The 15416-nt window shown below is 48.0% G+C and overlaps 2 protein-coding genes across 4 annotated transcripts in view; one reads left to right on the top strand and one right to left on the bottom strand.

The window, feature by feature from the left end:
• NUB1 (negative regulator of ubiquitin like proteins 1) overlaps positions 1-11919 on the top strand; it is a 35212-nt gene extending 23293 nt beyond the window's left edge. For 2 of the 3 annotated variants that reach the window (XM_008072702.2, XM_021706270.1), the window contains 7 exons: positions 953-1139; positions 2134-2241; positions 3002-3154; positions 6386-6532; positions 9445-9552; positions 10221-10398; positions 10623-11919. In XM_008072702.2, coding sequence (XP_008070893.1) covers positions 953-1139; positions 2134-2241; positions 3002-3154; positions 6386-6532; positions 9445-9552; positions 10221-10398; positions 10623-10801 — 1060 coding nt within the window. In that variant the 3' untranslated portion in view covers positions 10802-11919. The remainder of the gene's footprint in view (positions 1-952; positions 1140-2133; positions 2242-3001; positions 3155-6385; positions 6533-9444; positions 9553-10220; positions 10399-10622) is intronic. The other variant, XM_021706271.1, reaches the window with a different exon arrangement.
• A 713-nt stretch (positions 11920-12632) lies between these two features.
• WDR86 (WD repeat domain 86) overlaps positions 12633-15416 on the bottom strand; it is a 35994-nt gene continuing 33210 nt past the window's right edge. The window contains exons 6-8 of the mRNA XM_008072710.2: positions 14483-14658; positions 13846-13997; positions 12633-12736 (exon numbers count right to left, since the gene is read on the bottom strand). Coding sequence (XP_008070901.2) covers positions 12633-12736; positions 13846-13997; positions 14483-14658 — 432 coding nt within the window. The remainder of the gene's footprint in view (positions 12737-13845; positions 13998-14482; positions 14659-15416) is intronic.

A 15416-nucleotide genomic window follows, 5' to 3' on the forward strand; every position in this document is an offset into this window, starting at 1 on the left:
GGCAATCCACTCATCTCAGCCTCCCAAAGCGCGGGATTACAGGCTGAGCCACTGAGCCCGGCTCAGATAAAATCTTTAAAGTTTGTTCATGTGTGGTTCCAAATGTTCATTCCTTTTTTTTTTTTAATGAGTTGGAGTTCTCACCCTGTTGCCCAGGCTGGAATACTGTGGCATGTTCACAGCCACCACAGCCTCGACCTGCTGGGCTCAGGTGATCCTTCAGCCTCAGCTTTCCAAGTAGCTGGAACTACAGGCATGCACTACCATGCCCCAGCTTATTGATTGATTGATTGTAGAGATGAGGTCTCACCAAGTTGCCCAGGCTATTCTCGAACCCGTGGGCTCAGGCAGTCCTCTCACCTCGGCCTCCCAAAGTGCTGGGATTATAGGCATGAGCCACCGTGCGCAGCCCCAAATGTTCCTTTTTTACTGAAGATTTGAGATCTAGATTGGCATTAGAAATGTTTAACATAATCACAACTTAAAATAATCATGATGGCTGTCTCTGTCAGCATTCCTCCTGGACCACACTGATCTGTTGGCTTTCTTCCTTTCTCTGTGCCTGGGTTCAGCCTGCTGCCACAGCCCCAAAGTAGTGGGTAGCCTGCACATGGGCCCTCAGAAATCAGCTAGGCATTTAGAGCCTGGTGTTTTTCCTCCTAGTTTGAATGTGATTGAATATGAATGCCTTGTTAGAGCTTTTATCGGTGGAGACATTCATAGTTAAATAGGGCTTTTTTGGTGTGGCTTCAAAGTAGTGGTTTTCAATCTTGGCTATACATTAGAATGACATTAGAATGACCTAGGGATATTTTAGAAATACAAGGCCTAGGCCCCACCCCCAGAGATTTCTGGTAAAATAGGTCTAGGTGGGGTTCCGGCATTCGTCTTTCTCACCAAAAAAAAAAAGAAAAGAAAATTTCTTGGCCGTGATGTCATCCTCTCTTTGCAGTGAGTGCTGCAGAGAGCTGCTGGACACAGTAGATAACTATGCCGTGCTCCAACTGGATATTGTATGGTGTTACTTCCGCCTGGAACAACTGGAATGCCTTGATGATGCTGAAAAAAAATTAAACTTGGCCCAGAAATGCTTTAACAATTGTTACGGAGAAAATCATCAGAGACTAGTCCACATAAAAGTATGTTACTGTAATTTGTTTTCCATATCGAGTCCATTTCTAGAATTTGTATTTATCTGTGTTAAAATATTTAGACTACTGCCAAAAGGTGATTTTATTTTGATAGTGGTATGTGATATACTCTTTTTAAGCTATATTTTTATAAAGTGTTAAGTGTTTTATAAATCTGGCTGTTTCTTTGGTGTGTGAGTGTTTAGTCCAGAGGAACATGGTTTTCTTGTCATAGAATCTCACTAGTGGTCATTTTGACCAGGAGAGGGCTGCAGACTTACTTGTGTTCAATAGAGTATAATTTGCAAGTTGTCATTGCAGAAAATAGACATTTTAACAGTAACAGTTCACTTGACTGAGTTACAGCTCTTGAGTAAGGATTTTTCTGTGATTTCCACAAGTCACCAAATACCTGTTTTAAATGTTTGCTTTTCTACTGACCAAAAGGGCCACTGGATATCTGGAGGCTGGTGCTCTGACACTGTTTTTTCTCCTGTGTAGTATGGGGAATTGTTGGGAGAGGGGGCACTTCACTTTTGCCATCAGTAATAGTGAAGCTACAGACATTTTAGTGCTACCATGTTGCCTCTGTAGAGACAAAGGGAATTACAGATAGGAGTATTATAGGCCAAGTGTGGTGGCTCACTTCTGTAATCCCAGCTCTTTGAGAGGCAGAGGCGAAAGGATTGCCTGAGCCCAGGGGTTTAAGACCAACCTGGGCAACTTGGTAAGACCTCGTCTCTATAATAAATTAAAAAATTAGCCGTGTATGGTGGCCTGTGCTTGTGATTCCAGCTACTTGAAAGGCTGGAAGACTGAGGTGGAAGAATTGACTGAGCCCCACAGGTCGAGGCTGTGGTGACCATGAGTGTGCCATTGCACCCCAGCCTGAGCAACAGAGTGAGGCTCCAACTAAAAAAAAAAAAAAAAAAAAAAATGAGTATTATAGAATTGTAATTAGAAATAAGGCAGTTTTATTCTTTTTCCCCCTCAATCATTTTAGGGAAATTGTGGAAAAGAGAAGGTACTGTTTTTAAGACTCTACTTGCTTCAGGGAATTCGAAACTATCACAGTGGAAATGGTGAAGAGGCTTGTGAGTATCTCAACAAGGTAAGGAAAGTCAAGTTGTAAGTATTGTTACCTATTTTAAAAAAATCTCCAGATGTTAAGTATTTTATCCATTCAGTACTTTGTGACTTGGGAGAAACGTGTCTCTCTCTCCTGTTCCTTCTTCCTTACATATACCATAAACATATTTATATTTGTTAGGGTACAATCTAGTGTCCATAATAAGGAAACTTCAAAAAGACAGTGACTTGAATTGGATAGAAGCTTGTGTCTCATCTCCGCGGGCTAGAGGTGAGCTGATCAGGGCAGTGGAACAGCCACACCAGCCTGAGCATGTGGCATCCCAGGTTGCTCCTCTCCTCCAGTTGAAGAGGGGACGAGAGAGAGCAAGCCTCTTGAGAGATGACCCAGAAGTTGCACCCAACACTTTGGCTACATGCTATTAGCCTAGACTCAACCACCTGGCTACACCTAGCTGCAAGGGAGGGTGAGAATTGCTTTGTGCCCAGCTCAGATTCTGGGGCTTTTATTATAAAAATGAAAGGGATAATGGATACCAGTCATTTGCACAGCACCTCGCCTATTCACTCCTGTTGTATTATGGGTAAGTTATGTGAGCAGAGATAGTGTTGTCTGTTCCCATATGTACTTGTTAAAAATAGGTCAGATTTAGAGATTTTATCTCAAATCTGACAACCTTAATTCACGTTGTGTATAATCTAATTTCTTTTAGGCCTTCACTTTGTGTTAAGCTTTAATGTGGCTATAATTACATGATTCTTCTATTTCTCCCTGTCTATAGGCACGTCAGCTCTTTAAAGAGCTATATATTGATCCATCAAAAGTTCACAATCTGTTGCAGTTGGGATTTACTGCCCAGGAAGCCCGGCTTGGCCTAAGAGCATGTGATGGGAACGTGGATCATGCAGCCACGCATATTACCAACCGCAGAGAGGTACCCTCTTCACGTGGTCTCAGCAGTGCTTGAGTGAGGCCTGTGTTTCTGAGGCAGTGCTGAAGCTTGAGACAATAGCAAGCCTGTTTCCAAAGTGCCTTAGCTCTCTTGGGTATGACAGAACAAAAAAGATAATCCCATAGGAGATGTTAATAACAGGGAACTCTATCACTTGGGACAGAAAAGGAAGGAGAAACTTGTCTTTTTTAACTACGTCATTTTCTAATGGAGTTATTTCTGCTACTGTGGTGGCAGATAATACAAATAATCTTTCTCTTTTTCTTAATGTGATAATGTATTTCTGGAATTTTTTTTTTTTTTCTTTTATTTTTTTTATTTATTGCAGAGATGAGGTCTTGCCAAGTTGCCCCAGCTAGTCTCGAACCTGTGGGCTCAGGCATTCCTCTCACCTTGGCTTCCCAAAGGGCTGGGATTACAGGCGTGAGCCACTGCACCCAGCCTGGAATCATTTTTAAAAGGGGCTGTGTTTTTCCATGGAGTCATTCATTATTTTAGTTGGGGGGTTGCATTTTTGCCTAGAAACATGAATCAGGTCATAGAAATGAGTAGCATTATGTTGTGAAAGCACAGGTAAAAAAAACTATAATCATTTAAAACAAGCACATTAAAGGAAACTTTAGAATGTTAGAAGGAGCCTTATCATATCCGGTATGTGAGTTTTACAGTATAGGAACTGAGGTCTAGATAGTTACTGATGGAATATCAGCAGTAGGACCATTTTTCTTCTCTCCAAAATAAGCAGTTGGTACTAGATTATCTCACAGATCACTTCTGGCTGTAAACCTCAACCATGGCAGTCTCTAGAATCTTCTCATTTATATATTCTCTTATTTCCTTTTGTTGCTTAACACTTGGGTAATCCTGAAGAAAGAAAGCACCCAAAGGGGGCAGGAAACCCCAGTGGTCATCTGCTTGGTGCTGAGGTGGAAGCGAATTCCTGGGTTGATTCCGTGGTGACCAGCCGAGGGACCTTTTCGTTTTCTCCTTTTCTGACATCAGCTGTTTTAGTTACTTCTCTCTCTTTCTCTCCAAGTCTGCCCTTGACTGCTCTCCTAATCATGGTCTGTTGGGTCTGGCTGTAGAAGCCAATGAGTAGGTAAAGGCAAAGACTTTGAAAAGCTAAACTTTGTGTTTGCATTTTATGTAGTCTGAGTCAGTACTAACAGGAAAGCAAACATCGCTGATACAGCGTTTATTACTTTACTGTTACTTTATTACTGATTTTATTATAGCCTTTGGAAAGCCAGTGATTTAAAATTAGGTTGCTGAAAAATAATTCTCATTGTTATATAAGACTTTATAGTTCATAAACCATTCTCACAATCATGTCATTCATTTCTGCCTGTGACCATCTGTGAGGCCAGAAGAACAGATAATTCTAATTTTACAAATGAGGAAAACTGGCTCAGGGAGGACTTCTAGAGTGTAGTGGAATCATATCATATGTACATTTCTGAATTAAGCTATAAGTCTTAGTGGAAATGCAGATAAAAAGCAATAGTGTGGCTGGGTGTGGTGGCTCATGCCTGGAATCCCAGCACTTGAGAGGCAGAGTCAAGAGGATTGCCTGAGCCCAGGGTTCAAGACCAGCCTGGGCAACTTGGTGAGACCTCATCTCTACAATAAATAAAAAAATTAGCTGGGCATGGTGGCGTGCACCTGTAGTTCCAGCTACTTGGAAGGCTGAAGTAGAAGGATCGCTTAGCCCAGCAGGTCAAGGCTGTGGTGGACATGAGTGTGCCACAGCACTGCCACTCCATTCTGGGCAACAGAATGAGACTCTGACTCAAAAAAAAAAGTATATAGTGTAGTTGATCCTGCTCATTCTTCTACCCAGTGACTGTATATTAGTTAGGATGCTTTTGGTTGAAAGTTACCCAAAAAAATCGGTTGAGATTTATTGGCCTACTTAATTGTAAAAAGTCCATAAGTGGGATGGTCTTAGGGTTGCTTGATTCAATGGCTTACTGATGTCGCAGAGGACCTAGTGTTTGTCTGCCTCCCCTCTATGTCACCAGTGTCATCCAGTCACACCAAGGGCAGTAGTGTCTGGCTCAGTTCTTAGTGAACGTCATAAGCTTCTCGCTGATTAGCTACTCTTGAACCAATCACTGAAGCCAGGGAAATGCTGAATGCCAAGACCTGATTGGCTTAGACCTGTGGCAAAAGATACAGGTTTACTCTCTTAGCTTGGATCATTCAGGGCCTATGTGGGGAACTGGATCTGCCTCCCATACATCTGGGAAGGTAAAATGGGTTTTGGAAAGACAAATACAATATCCCACAGAATATGTGCTTCTCTCAGTTCCTGAGGCTTTAGGTTTGAGTATTTGCTGACTGAGCTGAATGTAGTATATACTTATTTTTTTTTCTTTCTTTTTTCTTTTGAGTCTGAATCTCACTCCATCGCCCAAGTGCAGTGACATGCTCATGGCCACCACAGCCTCGAACTGCTGAGCTCAGGTGATCCTTCCACCTCAGCCTTCCAAGTAGCTGGAACTACAGGCATGCGCCACCGTGCCCAGCTAATTTTTTAATTTATTGTAGAGATGAGATCTCGCCAAGTTGCCCAAGCAGTCTCGAACCCATGGGCCCAGGCAATCTTCTCACCTCAGCCTTCCAAAGTGCTGGAATTATAGGCGTGAGCCACCAAGCCCGGCCAGTATATACTTCTTAAAAGTTTGTATTTTTTGTGCAACATGACTCTGAGTACAGGCCAGTTTCTTATCTGGCAAAAGAAGCTAACGATAGAAACTGAGGTCAGTCACAGATAGCGCCACAGTATGATGAGGCCAAGAGAGGCAGCCCTCCTAAGAAGGTTTTCCAGCATGTCATGACCATACAGTGCTTGTAGTGTGAGGTCTGATTCTGCTGTAGCCAGAAAGTATTTCAGTGTGATACTCGCTATCATTTGTTTGGTCTCTTTTACCCTATTAACTCTTCCTATTAAAAACAGGAATATCAGAAAATACTTTAAATTTCTCATGTGTATCTAATTCCCCAGCCTGCCCTCGGGAGCAGCGCCCATGGCTCTCTGCCCTTGCTTTCCTGCCGTTTGGCTGACTGAGGAGTAGTAGATAGAGGGCCCCCCACCCACTTCTTTGGTTTTTCTGCTTTACCTGGCAATTCCAAGAACCCTACATAGTTTGAGGGGCTTTCTGTGGAATCTCAACCCCTAACTCGGTGTGGGACTTTGCTGTTTTCCTAAAGGAATTGGCCCAAATAAGGAAGGAAGAAAAAGAGAAGAAAAGAAACCGCCTGGAAAACATCAACGCCCTGAAGGTGATGGGCTACTCCACGCAGGCAGCCAAGCAGGCGCTCCATCAGGCCAGCGGGAACCTGGATGAGGCCCTGAAGGTAATACTCCTTCGGGGCCTCTAGCCTTGTCCGGGAGCAGTGGATGGCATCCTGCCCAGACCCTGCCTCCGGGTTGACCTCACTGCCTCCACGGCTCTCTAGTGCCTTTCTAGGTTCAGGGAACCCAGTCCTATAGACCTTCTTCCTCATCCTGGTTTGGATCTGAGGGTCAGCTCTCCTGTGCTCCAGTCTTGACACAGCCGGATGATGGGCCCCATGCTCGATGCCTGGCCCAGGACTCCAGGCTCAGGAATGTGATGTGTACCCACACTGGCAGAGTCTCCAGGCCAGGACTTTGTGTAGGGTTTTCCATGTGCAGCAGAAAGAGCTTAACGTGAATAGGCACTTCCACAGCAAAAGAAGGGAATGGTAAGTTTTAGTATAATTTTTTTGAAACAATTTTTTTTTAAGAGATGGGGTCTCACTCTGTTGCCCAGGCTGGAGTGCGGTGGCACGATCACAGCTTGCTGCAGCCTCGACCTCCTGGGCTCAAGTGATCCTCCCATCTCGGCCTCTTGAGTAGCTGGACTATAGGGGCCTTTCAAATTAATCTTCAGAAGTGCAGAACAGGTTGAGGACCCGAGCAGTATAACTTTTTTTTTTTCTAATTATTTATTTATTATTTATTTATTTATTGTAGAGATGAGGTCTCGCCAAATTGTCTGGGCAGGTCTCGAACCTGTGCACTCAGCCAATTCACTCGCCTCCGCCTCCCAAAGTGCTGGGATGACAGGCTGAGCCACCAAACTCGACTCTGAGTGGTTTCTTTTTTTTTTTTTTTTTTTGAGTTGGAGTCTCACTGTGTCGCCCAGACTGGAGTGCAGTGGCCGGTCCCGGCCACCGCAGCCTCGACCTGCTGGGCTCTGGCGATCCTTCCGCCTCAGCCTTCCAAGGAGCCGGAATTACAGGCATGCGCTACCATGCCCGGCTGATTTTTTTTTTTATTTGTTGTAGAGATGAGGTCTCGCTGCCCAGGCGGGTCTTGAACCCGTGGGCTCAGGTAGTCCACTCACCTCAGCCTCCCAAAGGCGCGGGATTACAGGCTGAGCCACCGAGCCCGGCTGAGCAGTATAACTTTACCTGAGTCCATTTCCTTTACCATTGTTCAAGTAGATTGAATCCTTAGTAGGAGCTGGTGCCATGCTGCATCTCAACAGCTTGGTGTGGGACCCACCTTTAGCCGTTGGGAGCCCACAGTTCAGTGGGAGACAGGTGCAGTTAGAAAATGTGGAGACAGCAGCCATCTGGGTGAGGCAGGGGCAGTGCGGCAGACTGGAGGCCTGGACCAGCAGGATTCCTGAGGAGCTGGCTTAGGTTATGCACTTATACCCATATGGGGTTCACAGGGTGGGGGGAGTGTGGCCAGAGACGAGATGGGCTACACAGGTAAGCAGGGGCCAGTGGGCACATGTCACCTTGTTTGCCTGTTCAGGAGGGTGGCCTGCCTGGCCTTTGCCCTTTAGTCCTGCCTTTTCCTCAGAAAGCCCCACAGGTCAAGGTCAGTATTTTTGTTATATATGTGTGTGTGTGTGTGTGTGTGTGTGTGTGTGTGTGTGTGTGTGTGTGTATTTTTAAATTTAAGAACGTTATTTGAATATCTAGTTTGATTTTTGTGTGCTTGTGTTGGAGAACTATAAAAGGGGCAGGAGATTCTGAATATCTGAAATGACTGATGGGGCTCAAAATTGGTTTGTTTTTTTTTTTTGAGTTGGAGTCTCACTCTGTCACCCAGACTGGAGTGCAGTGGCTGCTCACGGCCACCGCAGCCTCGACCCGCTGGGCTCCGGCGATCCTTCCGCCTCAGCATTCCAAGTAGCTGGAACTATAGGTGCGCGCTACCACGCCCAGCTAATTTTTGATTTATTGTAGTGATGAGGTCTCGCCAGGTTGCCCAGGCAGGTCTCGAACCCGCGGGCTCAGGCAATCCACTCACCTCAGCCTCCCAAAGAGTGGGATTACAGGCTGAGCCACCAAGCCTGGCTCAAAATTGTTTTTAATTATACAAGTAGTACATAAATACATTCAGCCAACATAGACGAATTTAGTGTTAGAAGGGAAATTCCCCAAACAGCTTTTTAAAGCTAAGAGTAAGTATTGTGTGACAAAGAAATCAAGGATCAAAGGAATTTTACTTCCTACTTGACATTTTAAGCCTAGAGGACAAGGACATGATGTCTTCAAAAGACAAATTGGATCAGGTGCGGTGGCTTAAGCCTGTAATCCCAGCACTTTGGGAGACCGAGGTGAGAGGATTGCCTGAGCCCATGGGTTCGAGAACAGCCTGGACAACTTGGTGAAACCTCATTTCTACGATAAATCAAAAAATTAGCCGGGCGTGGTAGCACATGCCTGTGCCTGTAGTTCCAGCTACTTGGAAACCTGAGCCAGGATTGCCTGGGCCCAGTAGGTGACGCTGGGGTGACTGTGAGCATGCCACTAACACTCCAGCCTGGGCGACAGAGTGAGACTCCAAGTCAGAAAAAACAACAAAGAAAACCCAAATTGGGCAACCCCAAACTGCTTAAAAATTCTTTCTGTTTATAGCTTTGTATGGCCTTTAGCTCGTAAGTCTAAGCTCAGACAAAACCTCCGTTTTCCTGGCGTCTTTCCACCTGCGCTCCACCTTCCTGCTTGGTGGGGGAGGTGATCTTTTCCCTCACTAACCCTGCTCCTCCTTCAGACCTCAGCTCTGACACCACCTTGGGCTGGCGGCCTTCCATGGGCACAGCCTGAGTGGGAGCCCCTTCTCTGCTTCACAGCACCCTTTGCAGAATCCCACCACAGTGCCTGCACTTGTTTGTTTGTCCTACAAGTGGCAGAGGACGGCTGGCTCTGCCTAGCACATGGCAGGTGTGCAGTCTCTGCGTGGAGAGCTGTTAGTGAGGAGTAAAGGGTGTTCCTGTGTGTTCTAGATTCTTTTCAGGAATCCTCACATGTGGTGGTTAAATAATCCTGTGGTTCCGGCTGATCCTGAAACCAACCACCATCAAGAAAGTCCTTCCCAGGAAAACATTGACCAAGTGAGTGACAGTGCCTTGGTGCCCTCGGCTCAGACAGCCTCGGGTGGGGCTGGTTGGGTGACTGGAGTGGTGGGAGGACTGAGTGAGTCTGTGCTGAAGCCTTGGCTCCCAGGCCCCGGGTGTGACCTGCCCCCCTGGGAGGCCTGCCCAGCACCTGGCAGTAGAGGGTAGAGAAGGCGGAGTGGGAAAATAAGAAAGCATTGGGTGGTTTGTCCTCCTTCAGATTTGCCTCCTCTGTTTTCTGTGTTCCACTACTCACATCGGCCCCATTTCTCTGCATTTCAAGACATGTCACTGAGTCCTATGAAACCCATCTAGCTTTGTGTCCCAAGTGACAACTCCATCTGCCTTTGCTTCTCCCATAAGTTAGTATGCCTCTTGCATGTGGCCACATAACTAGTAGTGCTCGTGGTTAGGTTGGTGACTTTGCTGTCAGCCCAAGGCAATCATCTGTCCTGAGATGACGTGCACTGACCCATTCTACTTGAGGCTTCAAGATCCTTTCCAGGTTGCTTCACAGTCAACTGTGCTGAAGTGTGACTTGTACAGAAAGGGCCGTGGTGTGCACGCCAGGAACCCTTAAAAATGAGACCAGGCTGTCGGCCCATGGGGATGACAAAAGCACTGGAGGTGGAATGGAGGTCATACCCCTATGTGTTGTCCTCTAGCTGGTGTACATGGGTTTTGACGCAGTGGTGGCCGAAGCTGCGTTGAGAGTGTTCAGGGGCAACGTCCAGCTGGCAGCTCAGACCCTCGCTCACAATGGAGGAAGTCTTCCCCCTGAACTGCAGCTCTCAGCAGAAGACTCTTTGTCTACGCCATCCACGTCCCCTTCAGATTCCGCAGGTAGGTTTGCAGTCTCTCAGTGCCGTGTTGAGTAGAGTGTTCTGTGACATCGGATGGTAGCAGATGAGGCCTGTGCCCTAGGCCGAGGGGGACATGGAGACTGAGAAGAGCACTTCCTGACTGTGGCCGGCAAGAGAACAGTCTGAGGTTGACTTTGGTTGTGCAATATCCTGAGCACTGTTCTCTTTAGCTAACTTCCTTGTTTCTGCAATATTCTATCATAGGAACCTCCAGTGCCTCGACAGATGAAGACATGGAGACGGAGGCTGTCAATGAGATTTTGGAAGACATTCCAGAACATGAGGAAGATTATCTTGACTCAACTCTGGAAGATGAAGAAATTATTATTGCAGAGTACCTATCCTATGTAGAAAATATAAAGCCAGCAACAAAGAAAAACTAAGTAATGAACAGAAATAAGTACTAAGTTTCTGCTTATAAATGCTATTGTTATGAAAGGTCTAATGCAGGTCTGCTTTTTGTTCTCCTTTTTGTCTGATCTTGCTGCTAGCGGGCATCCTCTTTGGGTGTAGGAGGGGGGTTGGACAGGGAGTCCTGGTCCTGAATAGGTAGTTTGGGGAAGGTGCTTCCTCTGGCCTGTTTTGGGCTCCCGGTTCTGCTTCCCCAACCCCATCCCTGTGTGGTTTTTACCAGGAATGAGAAGGAGACTCACTGCTGGAGAATGGGGTGCTCCCTGGGGAAGGCCCCAGGGGCAGAATAGCGGGAAGGGTGGGCTTTCAGACTCGTCTCCTCTTCACCTTGCCCTCCTTCCTGCCTCCTGCACCTGCCACTGATGGTTTCCCTGCTTCTCATGATGCTATCTCTGCTGGGGAGCCCATGCCTTACAGCGCCACCCTCGCTGCCTGCCCCTAAAATCATCCTGTAAACCTTCCTTCCAAGTGCTGAGGACATAAAGGGATAAGGCGCAGGCCTCGGTAGCCATACCAAACTTGCAAGCGCCTTCAGCCTGAAACGTCGGTGTGTATGCTCTTATGTAGTTCAGTAAAATGTGCACTGGAAATTCCAGGTTGAATGTCAGACTTTATTCAACATTTCTCATTATAAAAATAATCATTTATTAAATGGGAAAGTTATTAATGTTAACCAAAATGCTAACCAAAGCAACTTAATTTTACTTAACTCACACTAGCTAAGAAATATATTTTCTCCAGGTTTTTTGTGTTTTTTTGTTGTTATCTCTATATGGCAGAAGACTATTCCTAAAGGTATGCATTTAGCCATGTATTGGCGCAGATAACCATTTTCATGGCAGCATGTATTGCTCTGTATTAAATGGAGACCCTCCCAGCACCAGGACTGGCAGCAGCAGCCAGTGCTGACCTGGAAGGTGCTGAAAACTCCAGCTGGCGGCAGGATGGACCACGTGTTGCCATCAAGGGGCTGACATGCTCGGACTTCTTCATGAAGTGTGGACAGTCCCTTTTGGACCAGTGGAAATAGTCTTGTCATTCTTTTAAAATGGACCAATGGAAATAATAAAGTGGAAGATATATTTAAAAACTGTCAGCCGAATTTTTCAGTAAGTTGCTCAGTCTTCTCAATTGCTTTAAGTTTGAAAACATCTGGGTGACTAGAGTTTCATGTCGATTCCAAGACGTTTGTTTCCACTGAATTTTGTGAGGAGATGGAATGGGTGCTCTCAGAACAGTGGAAGGTGCTGCTGGGAAAGGCCTCGTGTGAAAAGTGGGCTGGGGTCGGTCACGAGAGAAGTGTGCCGAGGGGACGAGGTGTCTTGCCACCTCATTTGAGACCATGTCAGATTGGAATTGGAGCCTGAATGGAAGTTTTTGGCTGTCGCTGTCCTGGGTCTGGTTCCAGGCATGGCTTCTCGCTTCCCCACTGCTTTTTTTTTTTTTTTGAGTTGGAGTCTCACTTTGGTCCAGACTGGAGTGCAGTGGCCGCTCCCAGCCACCGCAGCCTCGACCTATAGCCTCCGGCGATCCTTCCGCCTCAGCCTTCCAAGTAGCTGGAACTACAGGCGCACGCTACCACACCCGGCTAATTTTTTGATTTATTGTAGAGATGAGGTCTCACCAAGTTGCCCAGGTGGGTCTCGAACCCGCGGGCTCAGGCAATCCACTTACCTCAGCCTCCCAAAGGCGCGGAATTACAGGCTGAGCCACTGAGCTCAGCTTCCTCACTGCTTTTTAATGGTCCTGGAAAAGGCTGGGAGGCCCGGCCACAGTAGCAGGCCCTGATTTGGCTCCGTTTTCTCATGAAGAGCTGCACAGAGCAGCCAGCCGTGGAAGGGGGTTCTGGGCTACACTGTACCACACGAGGAGGCCCAACTCCAGGAGCGGAGACTGGCCTTGGAAAACTGGACAGACGGTTGGGGGGTGGGAGGGTGCTGAGGGTGGAGAGGTGGAGGCCATCGCAGAGGACAACCTGGGTTCTCCTCAGAGAGGTGGGAGAAAGGAGAACATGCCAGAGCATTCCAGATGGGAGAACAGTGGCAGAAGGAAAGGATGTGTTCATGGGGGTGGGGGCTAGGGGTGGTGGTTCTGGCCCTACCGGAAGGTGTGGGTTGGGGGAAGGAAAGGGAGTGTGGATGATTGCTGAGCCCAACAGAGCACCCTAAGAGGTGGAGGTGAAGGGGAGGGTTGGTGCTATTAGGAGACTGGGAGCAGAAGTGGGCGCACGTGCACAGCAGGCAGGTGAGAGCAGCCCACACCTGTGCGATGGTGTATAGGACTCATCAGGCACCCCCAATGCCGATCACACTGCATGTAAAATTCTGTCTGCTCTCGGCTCTTGAGACACTGCCCTGTTTTGTCCACTTTCCTTCCTGTATGTCCTGTGGATACTTCCTATCCATCCCCAGCAACTGAACAGATGTATCAAAAGCAAATACCTGGTTGCTTCCTTCATGCCAAGGCAACTGTGGTGTGGCTAGATGGGGACCAGGTCTGGGTTTGGGAAATCTGCCACATTTACTATGTCTCTCAGGCTCGTGGGGACCAGAGAGATGAAGGTTGTCTTTATGTCTTCAGCATCTAGCAAAGGTCTTGCCATGGAAATAAAAATTCCCAAAAAAAGTCGAGTGTGGTGGCTCACACCTATAAGCCCAGCACTTTGAGAGGTTGAGGTGAGAGGATTGCCTGAGCCCACAGGTTCGAGACCAGTCTGGGCAATTTGGCAAGACCTCATTTCTACAGTAAATAAATAAATTAGCCGGGCGTGGTGGTATGTGCCTGTAGTTACAGCTACTTGGAAGGCTGAGGCATACGGTTCACCTAAGCCCAGTGGGTTGAGGCTGAGGTGGTCATGAGCATGCCACTGCACTCCAGTCTGAGCGACAGAGTGAGACTCTGACTCAAAAAAAAAAAAAAAAAATATATATATATATATATATATATATCCCCCAAATGTATTCTGCTGCATGAATGCCAAAGGCAAATGCAACAGTCTGTGTTTTGGGGTCCACACCCAGTGTTCCTGTGGCAGCCTCGTAGCATGGGTTATATTTGCTGCTGTGGCAGGGCAAAATGAGGCGCCAAGCTGATGCGATCAAGAGTTGCTGAGGCAAGAATGCAGCAGCACCTCCTTGCACTGGGCACTTGCCATGGACCGAGGAATCTCTTGATGTCAACAGAGGCCCAGTACCTGCCATCAGGAGCGCTCCCAGGCGGTAGTCAAGGCGGCTCTCCGCTTCTGAAATGTCACCTCAGGTTATTAGGAAGCCCCTTTCTGATGGGCATGCCCCTCACTGCCACCTTGGACCCCGATGGCTCCAGATGCAGCAGGGCGGCCATCCTACCGTCTTCGTGTGCTTCAGCCCCACCCAAAGAACAGTACGAGGCACCGTTCCTGCAGGTTCTCCATCTATCTGCTTATCAACAAGCTGTTTTCCAGGGTGGTCACTTGGGTTTCCAGGGTTTGCAGGCTTGGCCCAGAGCACGATCTCAAATGTGTGCCTCTACTCCTACTACCCGTGGTGTGGATGGTACCTGCTCATCCCAGCCTGAGGGGTAGACCCACCCATCAGGCCTGGCATCTGGGAGGGCAGGTGAGCCCTGCCAGGCAGCGGCCTTCACTGATGGAGCATTAAGACGTGTTTTTCTACCTCAAGGCCTGCTCCTGAACCTGAGGTTTCTCCCCACAGGGAGATGCTGAGCTCCCAACAGCAGACACTGTCGTCTGCAGCTTCTCTTTCTGCACCCGGGGCCAGCCAGGGTCCAGCACACGCCACTGTGGATGCAGAAGCCACACCCACAGGCTGAGGAGCGCCCCCTTCAGGGGCTGCAAGGGGTGTGAGGGAGGTTCCCTTTGGGCCTCTAGGCAGCCTGAGCCCCACTCCCCACCAAACTCCTCTGCACAGGGCTCCTCATCAGGGAGCTTGGCAGTTCTGGCGTGTGTGTGTGTGTGTGTGTGTGTGTGTGTGTGTGTGTGTGTGTGTGTGCGCGCGCCTGCCCCCTGCCTAGTGCAGTGCTGGCCTCAGTGCTGAAGGTTCTACTCCAGACCTGAAGACAAGGCCCTGCGGGACTGATGCCAGAAAATAATGGGCACCCCCAAGCAGGGGTCCCTGCTGTCACCCAGAGGGCATAATGACGTGGTTCCTCGCTCCCTGGCCTCTTCAGAGGCCACTCCCCGTTCAAGTGACACTACAGAGCCAGGGCAGGTGCTGGCCACCCCGGATTCCTGGAGCCCCAACTCAAAGGAAACTGGGGCTCAGTCTACAAAACAAACAGGCCATACTCAAAAGCACTTTTAACTTCTAAAAACGTGTATTTTTCAGTCCTTTTTGAGGGTCCTCGTGACAGTTTGCCAAAACGACCGGGCTCGGTGACTTTTGTAAAAAGCCATTTCCTCTCAACAGGAAAGGCCCAGCTTCGCGGGGCTGGGGAGGCTTGGGCTGTCAGCCTTGAGATCCTGGGGCTGGGATGGTCCCAGGATGGGCCAGGCGGCCACAAGGCCTTCAGTCCGGGGCGGGCGGGAAGTGAAACCACCACCCCAAGAGACAAAGGCAAGGGGAGAGGCGCGCGCTCTGCTCCCCAGAC

Source organism: Carlito syrichta, unplaced genomic scaffold (genome assembly GCF_000164805.1).
Source record: "Carlito syrichta isolate Samal-C Ts95f unplaced genomic scaffold, Tarsius_syrichta-2.0.1 Scaffold315400, whole genome shotgun sequence".
NCBI classification, from domain to species: Eukaryota; Metazoa; Chordata; class Mammalia; order Primates; family Tarsiidae; genus Carlito; species Carlito syrichta.